Source organism: Hemitrygon akajei, chromosome 22 (genome assembly GCF_048418815.1).
Source record: "Hemitrygon akajei chromosome 22, sHemAka1.3, whole genome shotgun sequence".
NCBI classification, from domain to species: domain Eukaryota; kingdom Metazoa; phylum Chordata; class Chondrichthyes; order Myliobatiformes; family Dasyatidae; genus Hemitrygon; species Hemitrygon akajei.
In genome coordinates this window covers 61805424-61819650 of record NC_133145.1, presented here as the reverse complement: position 1 = coordinate 61819650, position 14227 = coordinate 61805424, and the positions used below count along the sequence as shown (strand labels likewise).

Sequence of the window (14227 nt, the reverse complement as noted above, 5' to 3'; positions counted from 1 at the left end):
ACAAGCCGAGGAGAAAGTCAAGTCAGATAAATCCAAGTATGATGAGATTGAGAGTGAGGCTGCCACAGAGAACATGGACATGACAGGAGGGAAAGATGATGTTGAGTTTACTGACGAGATTTTACCTGACGAGACTGAACCTAGTGAACTGGATGGTGTCAGAGCCTCGAACTGTCATACCAGAGTGATTGAACAGCATGACATTGGACTTCTGAAGTTCGACAAGGATACTGGAAAAACAATACTGCCTGACGCATTGAGAACATAAATAATAAAGCTAGGTTCGAAACATTTCCAGAACAGTGAGGGGCCTTTCCTACCAACAAGTAACTGCTCAATGAACAAAACTTGGTTCAAGAGGAAATTAGGAAATAGTCATGGTGAGGAAGTGACTCGCTCATGGCTGGTCTATTCCCCTCCTAAAAAGTCTGCATTTTGTATCTGTTGTCTTCTCTATTCCTGGTCAGACCAACAATCCTCATTGGAGCAGGAAAATGGATTCAACCAGTGGAAAGCACTTGAAAGGATTAGTGTTCATGAAAATGCCAAGAATCATCGGGAATGCTTCACACAGTAGAAAGAAATGGAAAGAAATTTAGCTTGAAACAGAGGAGTTATTGACGCGGTATATCAGTCACAGATTGAGAAAGAAAAACAGAAGTGGCGTGATATCTTGACGAGAATCCTTCACTGCATAAAATTCCTTGCAACTCAGAACCTGGTTTTGTGAGGTCACATGGAGTCACTTCAGCTAGACGATGACTCCAATGTGGGATAATTTCCTTGGCTTACTGAAACCACTGGCCATCTTTGACCTGTCAGAAAAGAACACCTCACTCATGTGGAAAGTCATCCTGGATCCACGTCTTATCTTTCATCGGGTGTCCAGAACAAATTCATCCATATGATGGCATCCACTCTTCGCCAGAGCTTACTGAGAAGCATTCATAAAGCCAAGTACTATGGTCTCATGTTCGACTGGACTCCTGATCAGACTCACCATGAGCAGATGTCAGAAGTAGTGAGTTATGTGCAACTTGATTTTGAGAGGAAAACAGTCTGTGTTAGAATGACCTTCCTTGGTTTATCCAGATAAGCCAGAAGGATGCTGAGAGCTTGGTTGAAGACATCTTGAAACAGCTAGAGAAGGACAAAATGGAGCTACAAGGTTGTTGATCACAGTGCTATGACAACGCTGCTGTGATGGCTGGACACAGAAGTGGTGTTCATCAAAGAATAAGTGAGAAAAACAACTGGCAATCACTCACTCAACTTGGTGGGCGTACATGCAGCCAAGTAGGATACAATGATTGTCATGTTTTTTGGAACCATCGAAACTCTCTACGTGTTTTTCTCTTGTTCAACACAGTGCTGGGAAAACTCAAAAATGCCATGCCTGTGGTTGTTAAGTCGGAGTCCGAAACCAGGTGGAGTGCAAGGACAGAAGCAGTGAAGCCTGTCAACAGGTACCTTGAGGAGATACTTCAAGTTCTCCAGGACATGACAGACAATGAAAACGAGACCAGTGAAACAAGAAGTGACGCAAGGCAGCTGTACAATTGCATGTTGAGTTACGATTTTCTGATTTTGCTAGGATTTTGGAACAAAGTACTCATTAGCATTGACCGTATTCAAAAGAGGCTGCAGGATCCTAGCATGAACTTACACAATGCCACCCTGGATTTGAAAGCCCTCTGAGATCGTTTTTATGATGAAAGAGAAGTGTTGGTCAGTGAGTCACTTGAAGAAGGAGTCGTTCTCTGTCAAGAATGGAATATTGAAGTTGAAAGACGTCAGAGACGAAAGAAACGAATGGCTGATGAGAACTCGAGAGATGCTGGGTTAACAGCTAAGGAGGAAATGGAAAGAGTCATGAAGGGAACACTCGACCGTCTTCACAGAGAAATGGACGAAAGGTTCGCTCGTTTGCACGACACTGACGCCAAGTTTGGGTTTCTTCTCAATGTTGAGGGACTGTGTTATGGTGCCAACAGTAACGACCTAAAGGAGTGCAAAAATTCGAGCGAATTGTACAGCTCTGATGTTGATGGACAGCCGCTATATGAAGAAATTTTGGATTGCAGAATGTTGCTATCAAGGCGGGTAAACATGAAAATATCAAGACCTGAAGAGCTTCTTGAACTTATTGTTCAGTACGGAGATGAGAGTGTCTTCCCCAATCTTCGCATTGCTATTCAGATAATGCTAACCATTGCAGTTTCTATTGACAGCTGTGAGAGATCATTCAGCAAGTTAAAACTAATACTTTCGTATTTGAGAGCCTCCATGGTCAAGGCAGATTCTGTGTTCTTGCTCTGCTGAGTGTAGAAAGAGAAGAATCTAAAAAAACTGACTTTGATCACATCATAGACCAATTTGCATCAGTGAAAGCAAAGAAGGTGCAGTTATAATTTTTATGTAGTGCCATAGTTTGTTAATTAAAAGATTAACGAGCTTGACTTGTATTTTTGAGCTAATATTATGGTAAAGTTATCTAAAAGATGTGTGTCAGATGTTTGGACTGGGGCGCAATTTCAGTGCTTGCCATAGGCACTATTTTCTGTAGGTATACCCCTGAATGTATAGAGTACATACTTTGATAATAAATGTACTTTGAACTTTGACTATGATTTTGCTGGTTTGTCATGGATACCTATCTGACTATTGTTTTTATGAGAAGAAATTATAAGTTTGTCCAACCTCATAGCCTCATATCCAGGCATCATTCGTAGCCTCCTACCCCATGGCGTGAATATCAATTTCTCCTTCTGGTAATTTTATCCCCTTCCCCCTTTCTTCTATTCTCACTCTGGTCTCCTACCTCTTACCTCTTCTCACCTCCCTATCATTTTGCCATGCATTCCTTCATCCTTCCCTTTTTCCTAATGTCCACTCTCCTCTTCTATCAGATTCCTTCTTCTCCAGCTCTTTATCTTCCCTACCCATCTGATTTCATCTATCATCTTCCAGCTATCCTCCTTCCCTTCCCCCTGCCTTTTTATTCTGGTGTCTTCCTGCTTCCTTGTCAGTCCAGATGAAGTGTCTCAGCCCGAAACGTTGACCGTTCATTTATTTCCATAGACACTGCCTGACCTGCTGAGTTCCTCCAGCATTTTGTGTGATTTACTATCGTAGAAAACCTCTTCTGCAGCCTTTCCATGGTTTCACATCTTTCCTTTAATAGGGCAACCAGAACCACACACAATACTCCAAATGCAGTCTAAAGTGCATCTGTTAAACTCTCTTAAATGTCCAAGCTGTCCAGTTTAGGATCATTTTGGGATGGATAATAAAGGCCTAGCTGCCAATGCCCAGATTCTTACAATAAATTTTATTTTTTGATTCATCATAATTTCTGATCATTTAGAATTTAAATTATGTGAACTTTTTTCTCAATTGCTTTTGCAGTTACTGGAATAAATTTGTGGATTTCTATTGTAACCACTGCATCTGTGTGCACACTCTATACAGCACTGGTAAGGAAATAATTTGAATATTGACTAGAATGAATAATTGTGGTTAAAGGGTCTGAGTTAATTTAGATAATACATGAGATGGATTGGAATTGTGTAATCTATTCTTGATTATAAAGCAAGCAGCGTGCTAATTACATACAGTTTCCTTCTGATAACTATTAATAGATTTTTTTAAAATCAGAGGAACCAAATGCTAAAAGATTAATGCAGTAAACATTTTCTGAAGTAGATTAGCTATGATCATTTTTAGTGGTGAACAGCTAAATAGTCTAATGGTACTCTTTCACAAGTTCTTATATGTATGCTGCGAATGTTTACATTGAAAGCATGGAGCTGCATACATTAACAGAAGTTCCAAAATCAGAAATTAGCAGAGCCTGGAATTTCTAAATGGATTGCATGGTTCCTGATGCATGTGCTGACAGTTGTACAGGTGATGAATCTGACCCATCCAACAATGGAGTTAAGTTTTATGTTTTTGGAGGTCTGGATGGAGGAATTGGAATGCAGAAGAGATGCTCCATTTATTCAGGACTCATCACATAACAGTAGAAGCTGGCTATAAATATTACTGCCATGAGTCAAGCCTGTTTAATAAGTTTACCGGAATAGTGAAAGTTGAATGCTTTAGCTGTTGTTCAATCCATCACATCCTAATAATTCACTTACAAACAATATCCATGTGGTGAACTACATATACCTGTCTGGACACGCCCCTCTGCTGACTGCTCCTGTGGCTCCTCCCACAGACCCCTGTATAAAGGTGGTTGGAGGCACTGCTCCCCCCTCAGTCTCCAGGATGTTGTGTGGTGGTTTTCTTCAGGTAATAAAAGCCTATCGTTTGCCTCCCATCTCCGAGAGTTATTGATGGTGCATCAATCCATTAATCAGCATTCATACCTAATATTCCTATCAGATTCTCGGACAAATAGCACAGCAGCACACCTCATAAACACAACTCATAGTACATATACACTGCCAGCTATTCAACATAATAGGTGCATCACCCAAAGGTATTAGATATTTCCTGACACACTTCCATCTCTTGTAAAGGGAAGTGAGTATGCTTGTATGTCCTTTTCACCAGGGAGAAAATAATGCTGGTCATTATTTTGTATTTAAACAGAAATTAAAACTGACAACTTCAGTGGCTGGAATTGGATTTGAACATAATTTCAAAATTAACAGGCTACCACCGTGCACAGACTTCACGTGTATTTTATAAAAGATAGAAGTTTGTCCTCCTGCCAGTAGTTTGGTTATGAATTTAGGCAGCTGCGAAGATGAAAATTAATTTTGGGAATGTCAGTAGAGAAGAAAAGTTTGTTTGCTGACATCTTCAGCTGCTCCCTGCTTCAGTCTAAGACCCCCTCATGTTTTAAGAAGGCAACAATAATCCCAGTGCCTTAGAAAAGCAAGGTGGCATGCCTGAATGACTACCGACCTGTGGCTCTAACGTCAATTGCTATAAAGTGCTTCGAGCGATTGGTTATGGCACACATCAACCATAACCTACTGGTCAACCTCAACGCTTTGCAATTCGCCTACTGGAGCAACAGGTCAATGGCAGATGCCATCTCTCTGGCACTACATTGCCCCTTAGAACACCTGGAGAATAAAGACACATATGTAAGGCTCCTTTTCATCGACTACAGCTCTGCCTTTAATACCATCATTCCAAATAATCTGATTCATAAGCTCTGGAACCTGAGTCTTAGCACTCAGATCTGCAGTTAGATCTTCAACTTCCTCACAGACAGGACCCAGACTGTAAAGATAGGGGACAAGCTCTCCTCTACAATCACTCTGAGCACCGGTGCCCCACAAGGCTGTGTACTCAGCCCCCTGCTGTACTCACTGTACACCCATGATATGTAGTCAAGTTTCTATCGAACTCAATATATAAGTTTGCTGATGACACCACAATTGTAGGCTGCATCTTGGGTAATGATGAGTCTGAGTACAGAGAGGAAATTAAGAACTTGGTGGCATGGTGCGAAGACAATAACCTATCCCTCAACATCAGCAAGATGAAGGAATTGGTTGTTGACTTCAGAAGGAGTAGCGGACCGCATGACCCCATCTACATCTGTGGTGCACAGGTGGAACAGGTCAAAAGCTTTAAGTTCCTCGGGGTGAATATCACAAATGACCTGACTTGGTCTAACCAAGCAGAGTCCACTGCCAAGAAGGCCCACCAGTGCCTTTACTTCCTGAGAAAGCTGAAAAAGTTTGGCCTGTCCCCTAAAACCCTCACTAATTTTTATAGGTGCATGGTAGAAAGCATTCTTCTAGGGTGCATCACAACCTGGTATGGAAGTTGTCTTGTCCAAGACCGGAAGAAGCTGCAGAAGATCGTGAACCTAGCCTAGCACATCACACAAACCAATCTTCCATCCTTGGACTCAGTTTACACCACATGCTGTTGGAGCAGTGCTGCCAGGATAATCAAGGATAAGTCCCACCCAGCCAACACACTTTTTGTCCCACTTCCCTGCGGGAGAAGGTTCAGGAGCATGAAGATACGTACTGCCAGATTTGGGAACAGCTTCTTTCCAACTGTGATAAGACTGCTGAACAGATCCTGACCCGGATCTGGGCCGTACCTTCCAAATACTTGGACCTGACTTGCACTACCGTACTTTCCCTTTTCTATTTTCTAATTATGATTTATAATTTAAATTTTTATTATATTTACTTTGATTTGTATTTCAGGGAGCGCGAAGCGCAGAAACAAATATCACTGTGATGATTGTATGCTCTAGTATCAATTGTTTGGTGACAATAAAGTATTTGTATTTGTAAAGTTGTTAAGATATCAGAGAGATGCATAGATTATTTTCTGGCAAATAGTATTCTGTACAGTATTCATGGTCCAAGCTTAGTTGCTTAACTTGCAGCACGGTGAAGCCTCACTTAGAGTACTGTAAGCAGTTTTGGGTCCCTTATCTAAGAAAGGATGTGGTGATGTTGGAGAGGGTTCAAAGGAGGATCACAAAAATGATTATGGGATTGAAAGGCTTGTTATATGAGGAGCATTTGAAGGCTCTGGGCCTCTACTCACTGGAATTTAGAAGAATGAGGCTGACCTCATTGAAACCTTTCAAATGGTGAAAGGCCTTGATAGAGTAGATGTGGAAAGGATGTTTCCTATGGTGGGAGAGTCTAAGACCAGAGGACACAGCCTGAGAATAGAGGGGCTTCCTTTTAGAATGGAGATGAGGAAGAATTTCTTCAGCCAGTGAGTGGTGAATCTGTGGAATTTGTTGCCACAGGCAGATTTGGAGGCCAAGTCTTTATGTATATTTAAGGCAGAGGTTGATAGATCTTTGATTGGTCAGGGCACAAAGGGATATGGGGAGAAGGCAGGAGATTGGGGTTGAGAGGGAAAATGTACCAACCATGATGAAATGGTGGAGCAGACTCGATGGGCGAAATGGCCTAATTCTGCTCCTATATCTCATGGTCTTATGGTCATGGAAGCAGTTTGCTTGACTTAGCTATGGTTTTCCTGCAGCCACATATAGTTACTGATAGTGTAGTGGAAATCTGTATATGTGGAAACATGTTTAGAGAAATTCTTGACCCCAATGTCTGCTTCAGCTCAGTTGTGTGTTCTACAGGCAGAGAATTTAATGTATTCTGTTTGAATGTAATTAAATTGCACGTGAACCTCAAAGGACAAGGTGAGATTGATCTAGCAATTTTAATCTATAAAACTTTTTCTTAGCCTTATCTCAAATATGGCAATTAATTTGAATCTATGCTTTATAATGTCCTCTCAGGGTGGTATCAAAGCTGTTGTGTGGACAGATGTTTTCCAGCTGTGCATCATGATTATTGGCCTTCTGACAGTCCTGATTCAGGGATCAATTCACATTGGTGGGTTTGAAAAAATTTGGAATATTGCTGAGAATGGCGGCCGCCTTAACTTTTTGGAGTGAGTACTTTAGTGTATTATGGGTGGGGAAAAGGATCGTTACAGTTTATAATCTCATGGCCTGGCATATCTTCACTTTACCAATCTGAAAAGTCAGTGGATTAACATTGGCCATTGATTAGCGCAGTGGTTCCCAATGTGGGGTCCACAGACCCCTTGGTTAACAGTAAGGCTCCATGGTATAAAAAAGTTGGGGACCCCTGGATTAGAGCATGCCAGCAAACAAGAGTAGGTGAACTAAAATAAGCTGTCAAGCTGGTGAAGCTGTTGTACACAGTCAAGTTCATGCTGAACATGGAAAGAGCATTTGATTGATACAATTAGTGAAACTCTGCAGTCCTGCCATGTGCAATCATGGAAAGCACGAAGAGGAGTCCATAACATTCTCATCCCAATGATGGCAGAGCTCAGCATGTGAATGTTGAAAAATGCCTGCAGTACTTGCACTCATCTTCATGCAGAGATGTCAAGTAGATGACCCATTGTCCTACCATTGAGATTATTCTATGACTGAACCAAGGTAAATTGCTCTATCAATTGACCCCTAGCAATCTCCTGGCTATGCTACTGAAGGCTTATGCCCCAGAAATGGTGCAATACTGACTGCACTATTCCAATGCAACGAAAACACTGAAATGCAACCAATGATGTAGAAAAGTGTCAATTCATGCCATTGCTGTAAACCGCGAGACAAATTTGATTTTAGCTTACTTCCCCATCAGTCTAATATCCCAAAATTATATTATTGTTCATGTTTCCTCTTGTGGCAGAATCTAGAACAGGGGTTCCCAACTGGAGTCCATGGACCCCTTGCTTAATGGTATTGGTCCATGGCACTAAAAGGTTGGGAACCCCTGTCTTAAGACTAGAGTTGCTATTTAAAAATAAGGGGTTGTCCACTTAAAGACATGAGGTGAAATTTTTCCCTCAGAGGGTTATGAGTCTTTGAAATTCTCTTCTTCAAAGAACAATGACATTAAAATCTGAATATTTTTAAGGCAGTGGAAGATATTTTTGATAAACCAACTCCTATTCCTGAGGAATTGAGCTTACATGGATCCAAATATCCCATGTCTGTAATGTAGTGAGATGCTGAAGATGTTCTATAGGTCAGTTGTGGAGAGCGCCCTCTTCTTTGTGGTGGCGTGTTGGGGAGGAAGCATTAAGAAGAGGGACGCCTCACGTCTTAATAAGCTGGTAAGGAAGGCGGGCTCTGTCGTGGGCAAAGTACTGGAGAGTTTAACATTGGTAGCTGAGCGAAGGGCGCTGAGTAGGCTACGGTCAATTATGGATAACTCTGAACATCCTCTACATAGCACCATCCAGAGACAGAGAAGCAGTTTCAGCGACAGGTTACTATCGATACAATGCTCCTCAGACAGGATGAAGAGGTCAATACTCCCCAATGCCATTAGGCTTTACAATTCTACCGCCAGGACTTAAGAACTTTTTAAAAGCTATTATTAATGCTTTTTGAGATAGTGATTTAGATGCATATCATATTTTTTTTACTGAGTTAAGTATTGTATGTAATTAGTTTTGCTACAACAAGTGTATGGGACATTGGAAAAAAGTTGAATTTCCCCATGGGGATGAATAAAGTATCTATCTATCTATCTATCTATCTATCTATCTATCTATCTATCTATCTATCTATTTAAAATCTCCAAATTGGAGTGTGATGGCACTCCAATTGGACTAGAGAATGAGGTTCTCCCTTGTTTCATCACCATTCTTATTTTGAATTAAGATTGGATATTTTGGAACCTGAGTGGGCAAGTAGCAACTCTTTGACCAATCGATTTGCTAAATTTAGAAAGACAAAATCTGGTTTCCTAGGAAGTTGTGGTTGTTCACATAATTCAGGAGTTTTTATTTTCCAGCTTTGACCCTGATCCAAGGCGAAGGCACACTTTTTGGACTATAATTGTTGGAGGCACATTTGGATGGACCGCAACATATAGTTGTAATCAAGCCCAAGTACAAAGATACCTCGCCTGTAAGAGTGAAAAAGAAGCAAAGAAGTAAGTTGTCTTGGTAAGATTAAGTAGTTATAGTGCAGTGAATAGAAATGTCTGGTGGAGTTTGCAGATTTTCGTGAAATCGCGATTTCAAGATTTAAAGATTGTTTAATGTCATTTCTAGTGTACGAGTATATGAAATAATACTCCAGATCTGATACAGCACAAAAAACACCACAATAAGACAACGAACAATATAAAAACACAATAAATATAAATACATAAGATAGCACATATACTGTATATAGATTGATAGTATGTCCATAAAGTGATGCTAGGTACAAGAGTGTCTGTATGACTCCGATAGAAGATAAAGTAATAGTGGTTGGGGATGATTGAGGGTGGGTTAGTGGGTGGGGGTATTGATCAGTGTTACTACTTGGAGGAAGAAATTGTTTTCGAGTCTGATGGTCCTGGTGTGGATGCTCCTCTCACTGCCTAATGAGTGTGGGACAAACAGTCCGTGAGCAGGGTGGGTGAGATCCTTCATGATGTTACTAGCCCTTTTCCAGCACCTTTCTATATATATATATATGTCCTTGATGGTGGGCAGGCTGCTGCCAGTGATGCATTGGGCAGTTTTGATTACCTGTTCTAAAACCTTCCTGTCCACCACAGTGCTGTTTCTGTACTGTGCAGTGATGCATCAAATGGTTTTGCTCCAGGTGGTCTAGTTTCCTAATGCTCTATAAATTACCCCTAGATCTGAGTGGTAGAATTGGGTTAAGCTGGTGGGAAAGTGCCATGAAAAAGTTAATCATTCAAAATAATGAAACCATTAGGTTGCAAAGGGAACAATTTTGCCGAAATGTTGATAGGAAAGGCAAGGCCCAAAAATGTTATGAAATCTCATTAAAAGTGATGGAAGTTACCAAAGATGCCCCACTAAACATGAAGCTGCAGGGAAGGGAGGTGAGGACCAGGAAAACTTCTTCCTTGTTCAGGTCAGGAAGGGAACAGGTCAGAACAGTGGTTCAGCGAATAGATAAGAAGCCACTGAGAGTTCTGAAAATTATGGTTAAGGATATTTAATTCAGATTTCAATCTTACAGCACTCATAAGCAAGTAAAAAGAAATCTCACTTTGTAAGTATTACACAAACTAAATAATTCTACATTATTGCTAATGGTCATTTCTGATTTCACAGAGCTGTATTTCTGAACTGGATTGGTATGATTATTGTTCTTACGACAGCCTGCCTGTGTGGCTTAGTTATGTATGCTGTTTTTGAGACATGTGATCCAATAAAGGCAAACAAAATTAGTAACACCAACCAGGTAAATACCATTTAATTCTTTTTAAAATGAGCATTTTGTGAGAGCATGCACTCAGTTTAATTTCTCCGGTTTAGATATGATCTCCAATTACTAAATCTAAATTCATGAACTTCACATCTAAAAGATACCACAAAAGTTCTCCCACAGTAATGACAGTATAAACTCTGATGACAATATTCTTATTAAAATGAAACATGATTTTTGAAAAATTAAAAGACATTTGAGAAAGAAATTTCTAGATAACTGAGATTCTAATTGAACATGAGGATAGAACTCAGGTGTAGATAGTGTTCATTCATATTAAAGAATTTAGAGAAGATAAAGAGACAGTATTTTTATTTGTATTTAAAGATTCTTTGGAAAAGGTAATATTGACTGAGGACTGGTAGGTAGGTTGTCCACCAGTGAGAACACGCACTGGAATCTGCACATTGATAGCAGAAAGAAGAATTGTTAAACAAATGATTAAAGTTGTTAATAAGTGATAATAAATGTCACCATATATGTGACATATACAACTCTGAAATTTGTTTTCTTGTGGGCATACTCAGTAAATCAAATAGCCATAAAAGAATCAATGAAAGGCTGCACCCAACAGGGCGGACAACCTGTGTACAAAAGACAACAAACCTTGCAAATATAAACAAAAATAATAATAATTATTATAAAAAATAAGCAATAAATATCGAGAACACAAGAAAAAGAATCCTTGAAAGTGAGTCCATAACAAAAGTCAGCAAATTTAAATATGGTACTGGAGATGTGCTTAGCGTCACAGTCATAAGTGTGAAGTGAGTAGAGCAGGGGCTAAGCAAACAGCTTTTCATGCACCTGTGCTGATGGAGATCATGGAGGAGATGTTGTTGTCAATCTGAATTGATTATGGTAATCAAGAAAGCAAAAGATAGAAAACAACACAGATTCTAAAACAAAAGAATTGCATTGACCAAAGTTGACCTAATGATGTAGAATTTCTCTGATGTTTATTTTTTAATTTGAAAAATTTGCTAATATTTCAGAAAAAGTTAAGAGTATACTATCCTGTGGGCCTAGAATCACATTTAACTGAAAAATGTCAGAAAATGAAACTAAAAATGAGATTCTAGATTCTAGATTATTTAATTATTTTAATTCTCTAGCTGCTCTAGGAATTGTTGCTATAAACTGCCTAGTTACAAACCTATATTCTTAAAGGGAATCTTAACTGTTATAGCACATGATGCCATAAGTAATATAACTGAAGCAACACACACAAAATGCTGGTGGAATGCAGCAGATCAGGCAGCATCTATAGGGAGAAGCGCTGTTGATATTTTGGGCTGAGACCCTTCGTCAGGAATGAGTCCTGACAAAGGGTCTCAGCCTGAAATGTCGGCAGCGCTTCTCCCTATAGATGCTGCCTGACCTGCTGTGTTCCACCAGCATTTTGTGTGTGTCGCTTGAATTTCCAGCATCTGCAGATTTCCTCGTGTTTGCCTGAGTAATATAACTGAGCCAGAATTCATTTGCTCAAATAGTATTTCATTTGCCCAGACTACTTGGAATGGATAACAAGATATATAGTTGACTGTTACCTTTTCCATCATAAGAAACCAAACCTATCGCCTGCTGTTCAGTGCAAACTGTAGCAGAAGCAAGAGAGGAGAGTGGCTTCAGCATCGGGTGTTTTCAAATTCCAGGCCCGTCACCATGAGAGTGGAAGTTAGACCAGATTAGACCAAGATCTAATTCACTTTCTAATATTTTCTTCTTTTGACTGAATCAAAGTCAATTCCCACATGTTTGAGTCCACATTTGTCTGAGAATAGATTCTGTCCCTGGTCCTACACGCTTCCTCTCTCCCCCTCTCCCCAGTCCCCAACTCCCGACCCCATCTTCAGTTGAATATACAGAAATCATCCTTTAGAATTTTTGTACTAAATGTGACTCTTCTGCCTCAGCCACACCAGAATTCCACACTAAGAGCCTGTAGGCTTTTGGGAATGTTATGCCACTCCATGTGGAATTCACTTGGAATAGTAAATATTAGTTATTGGAATGAGTGTGCGTGGAGAAGTGGTTCTCAGCTGTGGTGCCCTGTTGCTCCAGACTACTCTTACTGTGAGCATTGGTTTTCACCTCCGAGTCCTTTTATCAATTAGTGACTTATATCACGTTATGAATTGTTAAGGTAATTAATACTTCACATGTGGAAAGTTTGTTCTCATTGTGGTGATAATGATGGAAAAAATTAGCTTAACATTCAGTCTCTATCTTCAATCTGATTCGCTGATGCTCATGACATGCCTTTTATGTCTTGGTGATCCATGGGCTAAATATAAATTGGGGATATCATGTTATGTATTTACATACTTCTTTTCAATAACTTCAGATGGGTGACAAGATTTTGCTCTCTGGGATGTCCACAGCCCAAGGCCATTAATTTTAGGGAACAAAGTTATGAGTTGGGTCACAGTTTCCTAGTGTATCAGGCGTACCTACCTACTTACTACCCTTCACCATTAGTGTTTAGGGCAGCAATGAAGGTCCTCCATCTCTGTTTTATACATACCTTTGTACACAGATAAAGAAGGATTCTTTATTGCTGTTACTGTAACAATTTTATTTTACCAGTCAGGATTGTTAATCCTGATCTGAACCCCCAAATTTGGAGGACCGGTGGACACTCTTAGTCTGGCCTCTACCCTTTGGCCTGTTTGGCAGGGGTGACCCTACCAAGAGTCAAAGCATAAAGCCCTGATTCCAGCCAACATAGCTCTCTGAGTCATTGAGGCATGCAAGCCTCCAAACCTCGACAAAATTGTGGTCCTCTTGGGGGATCAGGAGTACTGAAATGGAAAAAAAATATCTTAACACGTCTACTAAGCATTAAGGAGATTTTAACTAAATTAAACAAAATCAAACAAGAATCATGATCTGTTTTAAAGTAGTTATTTTAACGTGCTTTCCCCTAAAGATGATGCCGTTACTGGTTGTGGAAATTTTGGGTGAGGTTCCTGGAGCAGCTGGACTCTTTGTTGCCAGTGCATACAGTGGTACATTGAGGTATGTAATATGTCACTCTAAGCTCAGGTGGATACAAATCACGGCCACACTGCTAATATGACATAAAGATGCTTTTAGGCAGCTGAGACATAATTTATGTGTAACAGAAGCAGCTGAGGTATTTGAAGTACAGCCATGCAAAACTTGGAATAGTTCTTTGGTATTCTGATCTACAGGTTATTTGCACACTTAGAGATGACACATCTTATTACTAATCAATAACATTCACATTATTATAAGTAGAACAAAAGCACATTTCTGAGACTACTGATAAACAAATAGAATAAAATAGAATTCATCTGAAATATCTTTGAGCTTTGAAATATGATCTTTAAAATGTTTAGTTTGTACTGGGTATTATTTAGATGGCAAGGTGGAGATACATCTTCCATTAGCTAGCCTTCAGGTCACCCTTGGGCAAGGTGTAGCATCTGCTTAACACCACCGCCCCCCCCCCCCCAATCAGGG

General features: G+C 40.0%; 1 protein-coding gene across 1 annotated transcript in view; it reads left to right on the top strand.

Moving 5' to 3' along the window:
* The window catches only part of LOC140714900 (sodium-coupled monocarboxylate transporter 1-like), a 66393-nt gene that overhangs the window by 23131 nt on the left and 29035 nt on the right, over positions 1 to 14227 (top strand). Inside the window, exons 6-10 of the mRNA XM_073026569.1 lie at positions 3409 to 3476; positions 7262 to 7416; positions 9300 to 9440; positions 10585 to 10714; positions 13671 to 13759. Coding sequence (XP_072882670.1) covers positions 3409 to 3476; positions 7262 to 7416; positions 9300 to 9440; positions 10585 to 10714; positions 13671 to 13759 — 583 coding nt within the window. The remainder of the gene's footprint in view (positions 1 to 3408; positions 3477 to 7261; positions 7417 to 9299; positions 9441 to 10584; positions 10715 to 13670; positions 13760 to 14227) is intronic.